This window comes from Selaginella moellendorffii, unplaced genomic scaffold (assembly GCF_000143415.4).
Source record: "Selaginella moellendorffii unplaced genomic scaffold, v1.0 SELMOscaffold_45, whole genome shotgun sequence".
Classification (NCBI taxonomy): Eukaryota; Viridiplantae; Streptophyta; class Lycopodiopsida; order Selaginellales; family Selaginellaceae; genus Selaginella; species Selaginella moellendorffii.
The window spans coordinates 303,232-318,877 of NW_003314306.1; the positions used below are offsets into that span (position 1 = coordinate 303,232).

At 44.6% G+C, this 15,646-nt stretch overlaps 1 protein-coding gene across 1 annotated transcript in view; it reads left to right on the top strand.

The window, feature by feature from the left end:
* The first annotated feature begins 2,316 nt into the window (after positions 1 to 2,316).
* Positions 2,317 to 15,646, top strand: part of LOC112350041 (H/ACA ribonucleoprotein complex subunit 1-like) — a 40,761-nt gene continuing 27,431 nt past the window's right edge. The window contains exon 1 of the mRNA XM_024685501.1: positions 2,317 to 2,461. Within this exon, the coding sequence (XP_024541269.1) occupies positions 2,317 to 2,461 (145 nt within the window). The remainder of the gene's footprint in view (positions 2,462 to 15,646) is intronic.

Genomic DNA, 15,646 nt, shown 5'->3' on the forward strand with positions numbered 1-15,646 from the left:
GTGATGGTGCCATGTGAAAATGATAATTTGCAATTATGATATCTAACATTATCATTGAACATTTGACACTTTCACTGACATATGACACTTTCACTAACATTTGACACTTTTATTAATATCTGACACTTTCATAGACATTTGACATGTAACAAATTTTTCATTTTATATAAGGATGCAATTAACTTTCTTTTGCCTTATAATTAACATATTGATTTCTTTTATGCTTCCTCCTATACTGGTATTGTGGGGAAGATTCACCTTGTATATGTTGAGCCAAGGCTTCTACATAGTCGGGGGAGACTTCCAAAGCCTTCAATTCTAAAAACTCTACATGACTGTGATTTATAAAATAAAACTAAACATATATTGAAATTTTAATAAATATAATTTACCTCTTTGAGGTTGGAGGCAACTCACGAAATCCTTTGAGCTGGCATTTGAAAAAATTATGTTCTTCAATAGCAAACACTAACCTATCAGAGTCACGTGTTGCCTCCACCATAGAACCGCTACCTATTGTGCAATCAATCACAACACTATCTAGTGGGTAATAGAGCTCAAGTAAGACTTGCATCGCCGATGGAGTTCAAAATCAGTACCCTGGAAACGTGTTGTAGATCTGCTCATCCATAAGATTGGGTATAATATTAGTGGAATTGTTGTACCTAGGCAAAAAATATGTTGCATGTTCACTATCACAAAACCCATCATATGTGTTTCTGCAAAAGGCATGATAGGTCCACATCATAACTTGGAAAATAAAAAAGTTTCGAAATTAGATAAAAATATAAAATATATACTCACCTTTTCAGGCTTCCCTTGGATGCCCCTAGTATTGACACTAATAGGATCCATAATGCACCTAGAAGAGAATGACTTGAAATGAGCTTTTGTTACACACATCATAAGCTCATACATTCAGTTAAGGTCATTCAGTAAGATAAAGGTGACATAGCTAGCTTCGAGCATAAGTGCTTCAGACAAGAGGAATGTATCGCACATGTGGTAAGGTGTGAGAAAGTTCCAATCCTCAACTTTCCCATTGATATTTGAAAAACTGTTTGGAAAGTCGAAGAGAATAAAGTCTGCAACTGGGAGCAAGGGCCTTTGTATTTTTCAGCATCAACAATTAAATTAGCACCATATATTTATGTTGTTGTTGTTTTCCGTGAAAGACGTAAAAAATTTACTGTAGGAGCCAATGAAAACACCTACAATGCCTCATTGTGTTATTGGGGAAATAGGATGGAACTATAGAAGAGCTAAGTGAATAAAAAAAACAATGAATAATATGCTACCGTCATATGGCATATTATCGATAAGAGTGCCTCCAACTTTTCTTCACGAGCATTTCATCGAGCTGGATTGAAATTACTACTAATAGTCACTGTTGCAAAAAATATGTATTACCACCTTTAGTTTGTAAAATTCACTTTTGCTTACCTTAAGGTCAATGTGATATTTTGTGAACCACTTAATCATTGTTATTTACTAGTGGAACCTAATCTGGATCTTGGTTGTTTGATGGTTGGACTAGAACCTAATCTTGGCTATTTAGTGGTGGAATGTGAACTTGATTTAAAGCTTCCTCATCCTCGTCTCCATCATCACTTGCATTGCTATCATTACTAGCATTGACAACTTTTTACTAGTATAGTGTAGGGGTCTTCTTTCCTAAGAGCTCCAACTCCCAAGGGCATTCTATCTTCCATGCCTTTGGAATTCTTGCAAACATTGTTGGGTACATTCCTCCATCCCTTACACCCTTTTGTAACAAGTCAAGTGCAAACTGGTGCCTCAAATGGCATGGTTCTATATCGAAAATACTTGTAAACGATATATATTTAAAAAAAGTCTTAGAAATCATGTTATACCTATAAGTTGTATGTCACATGAAATAAGGCTAACTATGTTGGCAATCATAAGTTGTTGTGTTTATAGACTTCTTTGGCAGCCACCCCTCTTTGATGCCTTCCAATGATGTGTTGATGTAGATGTCGAAAGACATGAATGTGCCATCTGAATCGTCACAAATATGCAGTGCCAAGAACTTCTCACCTTTACTTATAGTTTACATGATGTAGACAACCCTTCTTATCATATTTTCAAATAGTTTTGGCAGTCCTTTCTTTTTGTTCATCAAGTGTTTGGTGAACTGTTTTTTCCCTTGTCCACATAACACTCTCTTGGAAGCACTTGTCCACCATATTGTTAAGAAAGTTTGCAACTCTTTCAACTCCAGGTTGTTCCTTAAGTTCCCTATCGTGAACATCACTAGATTGCCCAACTTTAGGGATTTGTGCTGGTGGTGGGCCAATGAGGAGTAAAGGTGGAGGTAGCAGTGGTAATGGTGGGGGTGGTAATGGTGGTAGTAGGGCTAGAGGTAATAATGGTAGTGGTGGTGGCAATAGTAGCAATGGTAGTGGTGGAGGTGGTGATGGCAAAGGCGATGGTGGTAAAGGTGGTGGATCTTTAAGAAATTGTGTCTTTGTTGATGTGCCAATGGATATATCAATTGTAATATCATCATTAATGTTAAATTAAACTTTTTGTATCTTTTTGGTTTGAACAACCATTTTAGGTGGTACAATTTTCTTTTTTTGCAAAAAAAGAAATTTTGTTAGTCAAACTAAACAAAGATAATAAGAAAATCAAATAGTCAAATAAAACAAAAATAAATCAAGTGGGCCCAAAATCAACTTCAGGCATTTTGGCTACTATGGGGGCTAAGGTTATTTGAATAACCTCGTCTAACCCGAGCTCAACCTTAGGCACTTTGGCCACCCAAAGGGTTGAGGTTATTCAAATAACTTTGGCCTCTAAAGCGGCCAGAGTGCCCACAGTCAAGCTCGGCTCAGCGACAGAAGCTAATAGAAGCAAGAAGAAAAATCATGGAAACAATCAAATAAAAACTCACTATTGGTGGCATTTTTCCTTCTTGATCTCTCGATTGTGCTGAATCTCTCACACTCTCAATCTCAACTCATGTTCACACTTGTGCCCTCGATCTCCCACACTCTTCCGCACTCAATCTCTCCCACTTGCATGCTCAATCTCCTGCACTCACGTGCTCCACACTCAATCTCTTGATCTTTTGTGCACTCAATCACTCAATCTCTTGTATGTTTAATCCCTCGATCTCCTTCATGCTCAATCCCTTGATCTCTTGCATGCTCTACTCACGGTGCAAATAGTAATCTAATCTTGGTGGCTACACTAACCCTAACCCTGACGGCTGCCCTAACCCTAACCAATATCTCATCTTGGCTGTTCATTCCAAATAACCTAAATCTCAACCATCACAATATCTTCAATTTTATTTTATCTTATCATTATTATTATATGTGAATTATGGTTCTTTATTGTGTATATTTTAATGATGATATAACTAGCATCTATCAATAATTCTGTTATTAGAGATATGATATATTTTTTCTAAATTATCTAAAAAGGATGCATTCTCATCAATATTTTATATATATTTTAGAACCGTTACAAGAACTTTAAAGAGTATAAATAAGGCACATTAAAATATGTTGCACTATATTTATCTATAAATGGATGGATCCTCATCCTGAAATTTATTTTGTGTTGTATTAGATCCTAAAAAATAGGCATGTGCTTTAAATGTTATTGAGCAATGTTCACAATTATGGATAAAACTTGAGTTGTACTACGAATCAAATCTATCATTGAAGAATAAGATTTGACAAGAATTATCATCATCTACCATTTAAGATTTGACAACTTGACACATCACATATGCTGACAATTAGATTGGATCTCTTGAATTGACAAACTATAGCAGAATGTCATTACTAATATCATTATTGACTATCAAACTTCACATGCTGAAAATCCTTCCTTGGATCTATGTGTATACATGCATCAGATATCATAATAGATGACAGTAATATTAATACTATCACACTTGCACATGTTAAATTTGCTATAAAATTTAAATTCATTTTGTATATTGACATTCTTCTTATTGCTCTATTTAAATTTCAATTACTTTTCACTATGGATTTTTATAAGTAGTATAAAGAAAGAGAACTCCAAAACCTATTGAGAAGGATAGAGAGGTTTCTTTTTCATTTTCAAAATCACCCACCTCTTTCATTCTCTTAGAGTATTGTTTCCGAAAGTTTTTTATATCGGCGTTTTGATCTTCGTCTTGGCTCTATTGCTTTAGAGGCTGTGATTTGTAACAACACTGGTATAGTTGTATGTTTAGAGGTTTGTCTTTCAGGTGTGGGCAAAGGTGGACAGCAATAAGATTTGCAGAATTCTAAATCGAAAGAGATTTGAGTTTTTGGATATTCAATCAAAGTGTCAAGATGCACTCTAACTAAAGTGAATATGAAGCAAGAGTCAATTATTATTTTTTCATCCTCTTTTAATTCAAGTGAAGAAGTTATGCTAGTGTCGACGCCGAATTCACTAGCTCCAGCTCTAGCTCTAGCTTTAGCAATATTCAAAGCTGTTAGCAATGCTTTCCAGTTTTTGTGCCTCTCAATCGACATGCACTTGTTTTTGTATAGGCTTGTGAGCGAACTTCCATCCTCCTACAATAACAACATTTTCTTAGAGCTACCACCTCTTGTTAGTAACACAGCTTTCAAACGGAAGGGGATGGAAACCAAGCAGGATGTCTACAATTGGTGTAAGATCAAGACTACACACTTCTAACATTTTGAAGACATAGTGTCTATAGTTCATTGTGGTAGGAATTTAGATTGTGTGGATGAAGCATGCAATTGAGACCGCTGTAGAAATTCTATATTTTCGAAGGGTTTACAGTCAATCCTCCAGCTTATGACACCATTGCTGTTGGATTCAAGTGTTGATTCTGCAAAAACACTCCTCTATGTTGTGTTATCTATGAGGCCAAGATGTATTACTTTCTTCCATAGGATGAAGTGGCTGGAAGAGCTGCAATGCATGTTAGCACATACATATATTCATTGTAGAAGGGATACAAAGGAGTTCTCTTAACCGTTTCAAAGATGTTGTGCTGGAAGAGACTATGAGAAACTCATCTACAACTCTAAAGCATGTTCAAAAGATCGTTCTCAAGGATTTTATCGCAAATACTTTACTCAATCTAGGTTGTTAAAGGACTTAACTAAATGAGGTTAGCTCATGGGACTTACTACAAGGAGTATAACCTACTACTAGCCTAAGGAGGTATGTTGGTTATATTTCATAAGTTATAATAATATTTTTTTCTTACATTATATTGTTTAAGATAAAATCTTGGATGTGTGAATCTCAAGAGGGGAAGTTGCAATCAAAAATTGACTGCATCCTTGAATTGAAACAAACCTATTTACACAAGTTCATCTATGAAAGTTTGTTTCTAGACCAAGTTATGAATGAGTAGGAGTGCTCTATAAGACACAAATCCCAAAAGCCCCAAAGTGGAGCCGAAAGTGCCATGTGGTAGTGGCCGGAGAGAAAGCCAAACAAGCATAACATGTTTGGACTAAAAACTTCGACTTGAAAAGTCAAGAGTGAAAGTGGAACTCCCAACGAAGTGCTCAAGGAACAAGCACGAAGCAAGCAGTAAGTGAGTCTCTAGAAAAAGGAACACAAAAGGACCAACACATGACACATGGAGAAATTCGAGATGGACTCGAGATGGACCCGAGATGGAGTTTGAGATGGAGTCCGAGATAGACCCGAGATGGAGTCCGAGATGGACCCGAGATGGAGTCCAAAATGAACATGAAATGGAGTTCGAGATAGAGTCCAAGATGGACCTCGAGATAGACCCGAGATAGAGTCCAAGATAGACCTGAGATTGAGACTGAGATCGAGACTAAGACCGAGACCGAGTCCGAGTCCGAAATTGAGATCAAGACCAAGTCCAAGTCTGAGTCTGAGTCTAAGTCTAAGTCTAAGTCCGAATACTAATACAGGCTGTTGGGTGAAAGCCCAAAGCAATTGTCCCCCAAGGGGGGGGGGGGGGGCGGTTGGAGGGGGTTCCAAAAGTATAATAGGGAGAGTGTGGGGGTGTGATCCTAGTGGAGCTAGTTTGGCTAGGAAAGGCCAGTTTAGCCTAGGAAGGCCATACCCAGCTGTTGGGTGATGAGATAACCACTAAGAAGTCCAAGGCTAGAGTAAATATAGATTGACAAGTGGGGTAGCTTAGTGAAGTGTTTAAGAGCTAACTCTAGTTCTCCTAGGAGATCAAATGGTCGATGCTCCCAGTCCAAGCATGGGTGGCACTACCTACTTGGATACCTGGCGTGGCTCAACAGAACCTTGCTCTAGAGCACCTAAAGGCAAAAGGCGGGGAGAGTTACTTATGAAGCTTGCGTAGGGCCATGGTATTCTGAAATGTTGTCCCAAAGTCTTAGACTATGGAAAGGAAGAGGAGTAGTCCTCTGGTGCGGCGATCAAGGATACAGTCACATAGTGAGGAAGTCCCAAAGGAGAGTGGGACTTGGTGGTTGGGCCTGTGGGCTTTGATCCAATGGCAGTGTTATGTTTGTGGGCATCTTAAGGATGCTAAAGAGTGGATCTAAGATGATCACTCATGGACGAGCAGCATAGTCTTTGAGAGACGGGACTATGATGTAAGTGACTAAGGTGAATGGGCATGGCCTTAGCATAACAGGTTGATATGTCGGTGGTACCTTGGGGTGTCGGTCTTGGGATCGAACACATAGAGCACTTGGATCAAGTCCAAAGGTTGAATGGCATGGATGCCATTTTCGGGGCTAACAAGCCCCAAGTCCTGAATTAGACTTATGGAAGTTGTGAATGAGACTCCTTCAAGTGGTTGGAGGTGTGGGTGAGTGACTAAAGTAAAATAGAAAAATTAACTACTTACACGCCCCTTCGTCTTCAAAATATTTACCATAAACCCTGCCTTTGGTGTAGATTTTGTCTCTCGAATGAACATGTTAGGGTCTAGTGATTTTGCAAATGCATGGGTACATTTTGACCATATAGGGCACATATCGGGTTAGACAACCATAGGAGCTCATGTATATAATCCAAGGTAATTTTTATTCTCATTATATTGAAATTATTGTAATATTACGCTCTATTTCGTTAAAGTGGGAATTGTCATTATCCCACTTGTAAAATAAGGTTTCCAAACCTTTATATAGTATATAAATATAACAAAATTCAACTGCATTGAGGCACATGCCATTTTATTTTAAACAAGGAAATGTCTACTCAATCACTTCTCCTCCCCCTGCCACTGCTTCACCTCTCTCTTCTCCTTGTCATCATCGTCCAATTTCTTTCCATCCTTTTAATATTGGCTCAGTTGCTCCGAGTCTAGGTGGAGCCCAAGTCCCCATTCAATCTTTACTTTCCCCTTATTAATAAAACAACTTCGTAGACTTCCAATAACATGCTGTAACACGTTGTAACACTTCTAGTATAATGCAAATCCTCTCAAAGAATTGTCTTTTAATATTAATACAATGGCATGGAACCCCATGCCATAATAAGTTACATTTTTAAATAAATACATGCCATCTCAGACTGTTATTTTTTGCCTCCAACGCCTATACAATAATCTTAGAATTTCATCACTCTCCACACTATCAGGATTTAAACCCAATAGTAATGCCATCTCTTCTCTAATACGTCCACGCTCATGTTCAGTGGTTGAAGAACCCATCCGGTTGAGCAGATTATGGAGATGCGGATAGTGTTTGGCTAGACAATATATATGCCATAAATGATGACTGGTGTCTGTCCGATCAAATGGCTTCTGATATACCGTTCCATCTGCCATTTGGTTGATTTCTGCAGCCACCTCCTGGACTGGCCGGTTCTCTATCACCATCGCTCCAAGCCGTTTTGCAAGGTCCCCCAGAACATAGGATTTCTTCTCCCTAGTTTCCATACTGCAAGAGATGGGGTGCACTGCATATGTGTGCGTGTTCGCTGCAGTTTTAATCGGCGAGTCATCGATGATGAGGATTTCACTTGACCTAGCAGTCCGGTTCATCACTACAGCCTCTGGCTTGACGAAGATGGGCTTGCTACCCCTCACATGGACCATAGTCAAGCAATCCTCCTGCGTTAGGAGAAAGTCAAATGGTAATATTACTCGCGTCTGATCGTGCATCATCTGTAGCAATGTTAATGCATTGTGGCGCATCATGGATGTCCAAACTCCCAATTGCAAATTGAACCCGGCCCTCTGTTTTAAGTGTCGCATGGTTTTCTCCCATGAGCGTGGCTCGTCCTCGAATGTCACTGCACCCTCCAAAGCCTGCGGTCGCAAGTTGGTCAAAAGAGACAGATTCACATTAATCACACGGGAGAAACTGCGGGATCTAATAATGACCATCTACAATATTAGCGAATGGTGCTCCCGATGGTCGTTCAGAGGGTTTTGGTCGAGGAAACGTGAAGGGCGGAAATACTCTCCTCTGCAATGTGGGGTCAATCGCATCTGATGGCGTGTGGGCACATGCCATTTCAGCTGTAGACTCTGGTACAACTGGCTCAATAGTGGCATGGGGTGGTTCCGATGGCGTGTGATCACACGCCATTTTAGCTGGTGCCTCCGTTGGCAAAGTGGACATGACCGAACAGGCAGCAGGTGTGGTGTAGGGAGGTTCCAACGGCGCGTAGTAAGACGATTGGGCACACGTTGAGTCCGTTGGAAATGAGGATACAACTGGCTCGGCGGCTGGGGCGGCCTCATGCGGGTCCAATGGCGCTTGGTCACCGTCAGTTGGATACGTGGACAAGATTGACTCAGTGGTATGGGCAGCATCAAGTGGAGCGTGGTCAGCTTGCTTGGCGTTGATATGGATAGTAGCCTCCACCAGCTCTGATGACTCTTGCAGGCAAGTAGAGTCCACTGGCGGATCCATATGCATGTCCAAATATCTCCCTTCGATTGAGATGGTATCCTCCCTACTGGCTACTAAAAACAAACTCATTAGCACATTGAATCGACTATACTGTATTTACCATCAACTGCTATTGAGGAACTAGGACCGATATCACTTGGGCGCACTGCTGATTCTGAAGGATTGGACATATGTTTCGACCCTTGCTTGGCACTATCCTTCCTCGACACTAAAGGCTAGAATTTGTATCTTAATTCAACTGAATAATCTCTACTTACCATTTGCTTTGCAACCTACATGGACAATGTTAGAAATGGTAAAAGGTTAGGAATGGATGTACTATTATTTACCTGATGGTTTGTCTTGTATGACCTTCCTCCGCTGCTCTTTGGCCACCTCAGGCTGGCCATCATCGTCATCATCGTCGTCGTCGTTATTGTGATCGTCACCATTGTGAGGACCATCCAAGTCCTCTTCGTCCTCCTCTTCTTCGTCCTCCTCTTCTTCGTCCTCCTCTTCTTTGTCCTCTTCGTCCTTCTGCTCTTCCTGCTCATTATCTTTCTCTGGCTCCTCATCCCCCTCCTGCATTTCTTCCATAGGCTGCTCAGGCTGGATGGCTTATTCTTCCAGGACCATCTTGGGAAAATCATCTGGCCGAGTCTCCATCTCAAAATACAAGACATCCATAGCCTATTTTAGTGCATGACCTAGGACCGTATCCTCACCCGACTGTCTTAACATGGTTTCTGCACGTTCTTGCACCCTTCGAAGACGACGAGATGAGAAAGACGTGGCCCTGACTTGAAAAGCATCCCTCATCCATTGTACCTCTCCATTGAGATGAGAAAGACGTGGCCCTGACTTGAAAAGCATCCCTCATCCATTGTACCTCTCCATTGAGATTGGGGAAGGGGACTCCGCCATAGGAATCTGAGTCTGGAGGTGGTGACCGCGAGGCATTACTTATCATCTTTTCGTTGCCCTTCTTCCTTTTCGAATCAAACGCCTCTGATCCCGATGACTGTCCAACGTGCTTTCGCTTTTTATGACCACTGTCAGTTTGAGCTTGGCTGGTGCTTGCCTGTTTTGCCTTTGAAGAAGTGTCTCCTGCAAGGAATGGCATGAGACCACACGCCATTGCAAATATAATTTGTACCTCCTTTTTTCCTATTGCTTGTCTGTTTGTCCTTCTTCGACGCGCCACCAGTGCGCTTTTCAGTCCTCATGTCTGAATATTCACAACGATCTATAATCAAAATGGCGTGAGGCCTCACGTGACCTTACCTTGTGCAGGTTGTGAGCTCGGCCCAACAGTAGCTGTTAACGCCGTTTCAGCATCTGGCGGTGGCCACGCTCCTGCATACAGAGCTTGTGAGATAACATTTAAACTTAAAGTGCGTACTCACCAGGTTCGCAGAGAAGATACTGTTTTTCTTTGGCAACTGTAATTATATGCTTCATTGAAGTCACCTCTTCAATGGAGTTTGTCACCGCAACACACGGGACACCCTTGAGTAGTGCGGCTCGAAAGAATAGTCCGCCGCAGTTGTACTCGACAACGCATTTGCCCTTGGAGTCAGAAGCAGGTGCTATTGCGTTGAAGACCCAGCTGAGCATTTCCCATGCTGCACCTGGAGCTTTCTCTGGATTCGAAAGCTCCATAGCCATCTTCAGTTCCTCAGGCACGGGTAAATTGACCTCCCTCAGATCAATTCGATCGGCCTTGTCGAACGAAGCTGGGAAGTCACTCCAGTCCCACTCTGCTGCAGGACCAATAACAAGGGCGAGTGTGAAGATGCGGACATTCGTCGGTATCTTCTTCTTAGCCATTATCCCATGGATCTCCTGCATCTCCTTGCCTTTCAACCGAGCCTTCACCTCGTTCAAGGCCTTCCAGAACTTGTGATAGGATTCGGAGTCGTAGATCATATAGTGGACTGAAGATTCCACCTCCGCAAGTCCCACCATTAAGTCAATGATGGAGCTGACTTCGTCTGCATGAGTGATCTCCTCGTTTGTGAAGTCCATCACACAAAAGATGTTCTTGACCTGCTCATCTCCGCGGGAAACGATGCTCCTCCACCTTTGATCCTCATCCGAATTTACGTATACCCGGTAAGGTTCTTGATAGGCCTCTGCTGCGGGGTCGAGCTGTTTCTGAAGCCGGCGGTCGACATCCCTTTTAATGAAATTTGGATACTGATCCAACTTCTCAGCTTTACTTTTCGTGGCATCCCGCAGCAGATCGATGAACTTGGGGGCCCCCTTCATGTAGTCGTCGATGTCTTCATTTGACAACTCCAGCTCTTCCATCATCTCTTGCGTGGTGTCGATGCTCACCCTCTCCACGGCCACTTGCTCGAAGATCCAATCCTTCAATAGCGCACGAGCTCTCAGAGTCGTGCACAAGTCCTCGTATGTCACAATATGGCCGGGAGTCATTTTGGTCTTGTTGAAGACTACCTCACCACGTAGAAGAGCATTAGCCACTGTCAGAAGGTCGTCGTCGTCTAGAGACCGCGAGAAACGCAAGGCGTTGAGCTTCAAATCATTGGGCTTCCGGCCGTCCTCCAGACCCATTGAGTTTAGCAACTCCCCGTCATGGTACCTCCTCAGCACATCTACCCATTTGTCAAAAACAACTTTTGTCGCGAGTAGAATGTTATGGATGCTGAGTGTGTCATTGACCCCCAGTGTTTTCGAGAGAAGACTCGAGAATTCCTGCAATGGAAATGGCGTGAGGCCACATGCTATGCCACATGCAACGAGGCTTACCTGCCAGGCGCTAGTTGCTAGTGCACGTCCTTGTCCTGGTTTTTGTGGCTTCTTCAGTTGAACCCAGAGCTTCCGTGTTCGTGCCAATGTCTCATGCAGACCTGATTTGTAGCACGTTTCTTGCTTGACATTCTGCGCGTGGGAGATGGATATGATAGATCGGAGGGGTGAGTTGCCTTTTATCAGGCGGACAACTCTTGTCTTGAAGACTTTCTTCACCTCCTCGCCCACCATAATATCCACAACTATCTCTTGTATCGCCAAACTAGAATGCTGCCCGGAGATGGCATAGAACCGGATGTTCTGATCGTCCAACACCTTCCTATTGATCAAGTCTGGAAACCTCGTCTCGCCCTTCATTGTTCGGTAGTAGGGGATCACGTCTGCGATGTCGGGTGTTACTGGACTTGCCAGCATCTTCTGCTTCAGTTTCTCCACCCACTCATCAGATACTAGCCTGTGGTTGTATTTGCTTTGGATCTCGATACGACTCACGTCGATTGTATATACTTTGTTGGAATAGTAACAAGTACTATTATCTGCGACAATTTTTGCTGCCTCTTCTTGCTCTTTCTACTCTTTGCGGCTCTTCTTTTTGGTGGGTGTAGTGTTCGAACCCGAGGCAATGGCATCACCGAGTAGCTTCTTTTTTGGAGCAAGAGAGTCGGACGTCGGCTTGAGCTTGACCACCCTTTTCTGCTTCGGGGTAGTTTCCAGATCGACCCCTTTCCCCTTCGCTTCGCGAACTGGAGGCACTCTCAACGGCTCAATGTTGGAATATAGTTTTTGAACATCGCCGTAGGTGAGGTCCGTGTAAGGAACCAACTCGCCGAGGTGTCGTAGGCTAAGGGAACCCCGAAAGCATGACCAAAATGACAAAGAGTTCATCGGATGGGACTAAGTCAAAGATCGAGTCCAAGACCGACTCTAGGACCGAGTTCGAGATAGAGTCCGGAATCGAGTCCAAGACCGACTCGGGGACCGAGTTCGAGTCCGAGTTCAAGACCGAGTTCGAGACGGAGTCCGAGATCCGAAATCGGGTCCGAGACCGAGTCCGAAGTCGAGTCCGAGGTCGGGCCCGAGATCGGGTCCGAGATCGAGTCCGCGATCGAGTCCGAGACCGAATCCGAAGTCGGATCCGAAATCGGATCCGAGATCGAGCCAGAGACTAAGTCCAAATACTAATACGGGTCAAGGGGTGAAAGCCCAAAGCGTGCGTCCCCCAGGGGGGGGGGGCTGCAGGGGGTTCCAAAAGTATAGTAGGGATAGTGAGGTCCAGGAACCAGTTTTGAAGGGACTCTCCAGTTGGGCTTCCAAACCGACTTGAGGTTGGGACTGGGACTAAGGGGCCTTGGGTGGGAGTGAGCATGGACTTGGCTGGTGCCGGAGGGGCCATCCAAGGAAGTGCTCAAGAGCAGCTCCCACTCCCGAAAGGGAAACCGATTGCGGTGCTCCCGGCTCATGTGGAGTGGTGCCCCACTTGAGTACCATGCAGCTCATTGGTCCTCGCCCTTCCTAGGGGCTTGGGCCTTCCTTCGGGATGGAAGTGGGGGGCGAGAGGTACCCATACCGGGCCGTTAGGCCACGGTGTTTCGCCCCGGCGTCCCGAAGCAAGTGTTGCACTCAAGACTTGGGATTTAGAGGGTCCCATGATCAAGTCTTGTGGTACCAAGGGATGTTAGGAACCTGGAAGCTTGGTGTGCTTGGCTGCTTGTGCTTGCGGGGAGTGTAGCCGAACCTTAAGTCCAGTCTAACCCGGGGAGGGGGATTGGGAGTGATTTGGGAATCCGTGGAAGGATGGCTAACACTCCGTTGCTCGTGCAGTGAGTAGCTGAAACCAAGTAGGAGCTGGTACCATAGGCGAGAACCTTGGCAAGGGAACTTAGCAAAAGCCAAGGCAGTGTTGGACGGATAGACGAGGTAAGCTGGCAAATTGGAAAGGAAAAATTTGTGGCTTACAATTTGGTATCGGAGCCTTTTCCTCAGTTCTAGCGAAGGATAGAGGCGGATTGCTGGGAGATGGCAAGGGCAGGGCGTAAGCGAACCCAGGCGGAGACGGAACCTCCGCCAGAGCTGGAGCCTCCGGTCGAACAAGAGGCTATGGATGAGGAATCCTTGCATGAGGAGGACTCCAGTGAGGAAACTTCCAAACAGGAGTTCGGTGGCGAGGTTCGGTCGTCCAAAGCTCGATTGGACGTGCTAGAAGGACAGTTGGCACAGACCAATGCCCTGCTGGAGACTCTCGTACGCAAGCTAAAGCGTGACGAGAGGCGGAAGAAAAAGAAAAAGACTGCGGATGCTGGCAGCGCAGAAGGTGCGGATCTTTCGGCCAGGACTGAGGCAAAACCAGACAAGGTCGAACAAACCGAAGTGGAATCAGTCCCTCAGGCAGTTCCCAAGTACAAACCAAAGCCCCCACCGGTCTTCAAGGGAGTGAATGACTATAAGGTGGTGGAGGATTGGTTTTACGATATGGAGGACTACTTCCGAGCGTTGCGGTTACCAAGCTCGGAGAAGGTCCCATGTGCAAAACCATACTTGGCAGATAATGCCAAGTCTTGGTGGAGAACAACGGAGGCCAACGAAGGACCGGTGGTCACTTGGGACATGATGAAGGCGAGGATCCGCGCAACATATGTTCCTCCGAATGCCACTCTGCATCTGAGGGATGAACTGAGTAGGCTGAAACAGACAGGAACCATCCAGGAATATGTGAATGGGTTCATGGTAAAGAGGATACTTGTCACGGACATGGGGGATATGGATGCGTTCCATGCCTTCATATCAGGTTTGCAAACCTGGGCTCGCGGCGAGGTGATGAGGTGGAACCCGACCAACTACAAGGAAGCGTTGGATGCGGCCATCAAGGTGCATTTCAACGATAACCTGCGAAAGGGGAACACGACGGGGTCGGGATCCACATTTAGCAAAGGGGCCAAACCAAGGGGAACGTATAGCAAGGGGAAATTCAAAAGGAGTTTCTCTAAGAATGAGTCCTCGGGGTTCCGGAAAGGCAAATCCGGTGGCCAGCGAGCGAGTACGTGGGGGAGTCAAGCGAAAAAGGACAAACCCACGGATAAGAAGGTCAAGTCGTATAGCAGCGTGGGAAACAACGTATGCTACAATTGCGGCGAAGCGGGACACTTCTCGAGGGAATGTCCCTACCCGAAGAAGGCCAGAGCCAATATGGCCATCAAGTCGGGTGAAGTCCAAACTGAGGTATGTGATCCAGTCCCTAACTCAAAGTTACTCATTACCCGAGCAACTTTGGTAGAGAGTCGTTCGCGACATCTACTAGCCCTCCGAGGGAAGCTCGGAGGTAGCTTTGTTAAGATCCTTATTGACACGGGTGCTTCGGATAATTTTGTGGCTGCAGACATAGTCCGGCAAGCCGGACTAACGGTGCAGCGGCTAGGCGAACCAAGGACTATAGAGTTTGTTCAGGGTAGCCAAAGCACCGATGAGGTACTTCGACAAGCGAGAGTCGAAGTGGGGACATGGAAAGTGGACATGGATTTCACCGTCTTGGATATGGCGGGATTTGACGTGATCTTCGGAATGGATTGGTTTAATCGGTTCGTGGTAGCCCTGCATGGACAAGGTAGGAACCTTGTGGTATTGGCGAATGCCCAAGGAAGAAGATCTAGGGTGGAGGCCCAGGATCTAAAGGTAGGGCAAAGCAAGGCCAAAGAGTCATGCTTGAACCTGGTGTCCACGAGAGGACAACTCACTAAAGGAACTAAGACAGCCTTTTTGTGCTTACTCTCGGTGAAGAGTGACAAAAAGACAAGAACGGAAGAAGTGCCTTTAGTGATCCAGCGAGTGTTGGACCAATTCCAGGATACCATGCCGGAGGAGCTACCGGCGGGGTTGCCCCCCGCACGACCGATAGAACATAAGATTGAGCTTGTCGAGGGCGCTGAGGTGGTGGTTCGTCCCCCCTATCGTTTGAACGAAAAAGAACTCAAGGAGCTCAAGTGCCAACTAGAGGAGTTGGTGGGCAAAGGGTATGTTAGGTTGAGCAAGTCGCCGTA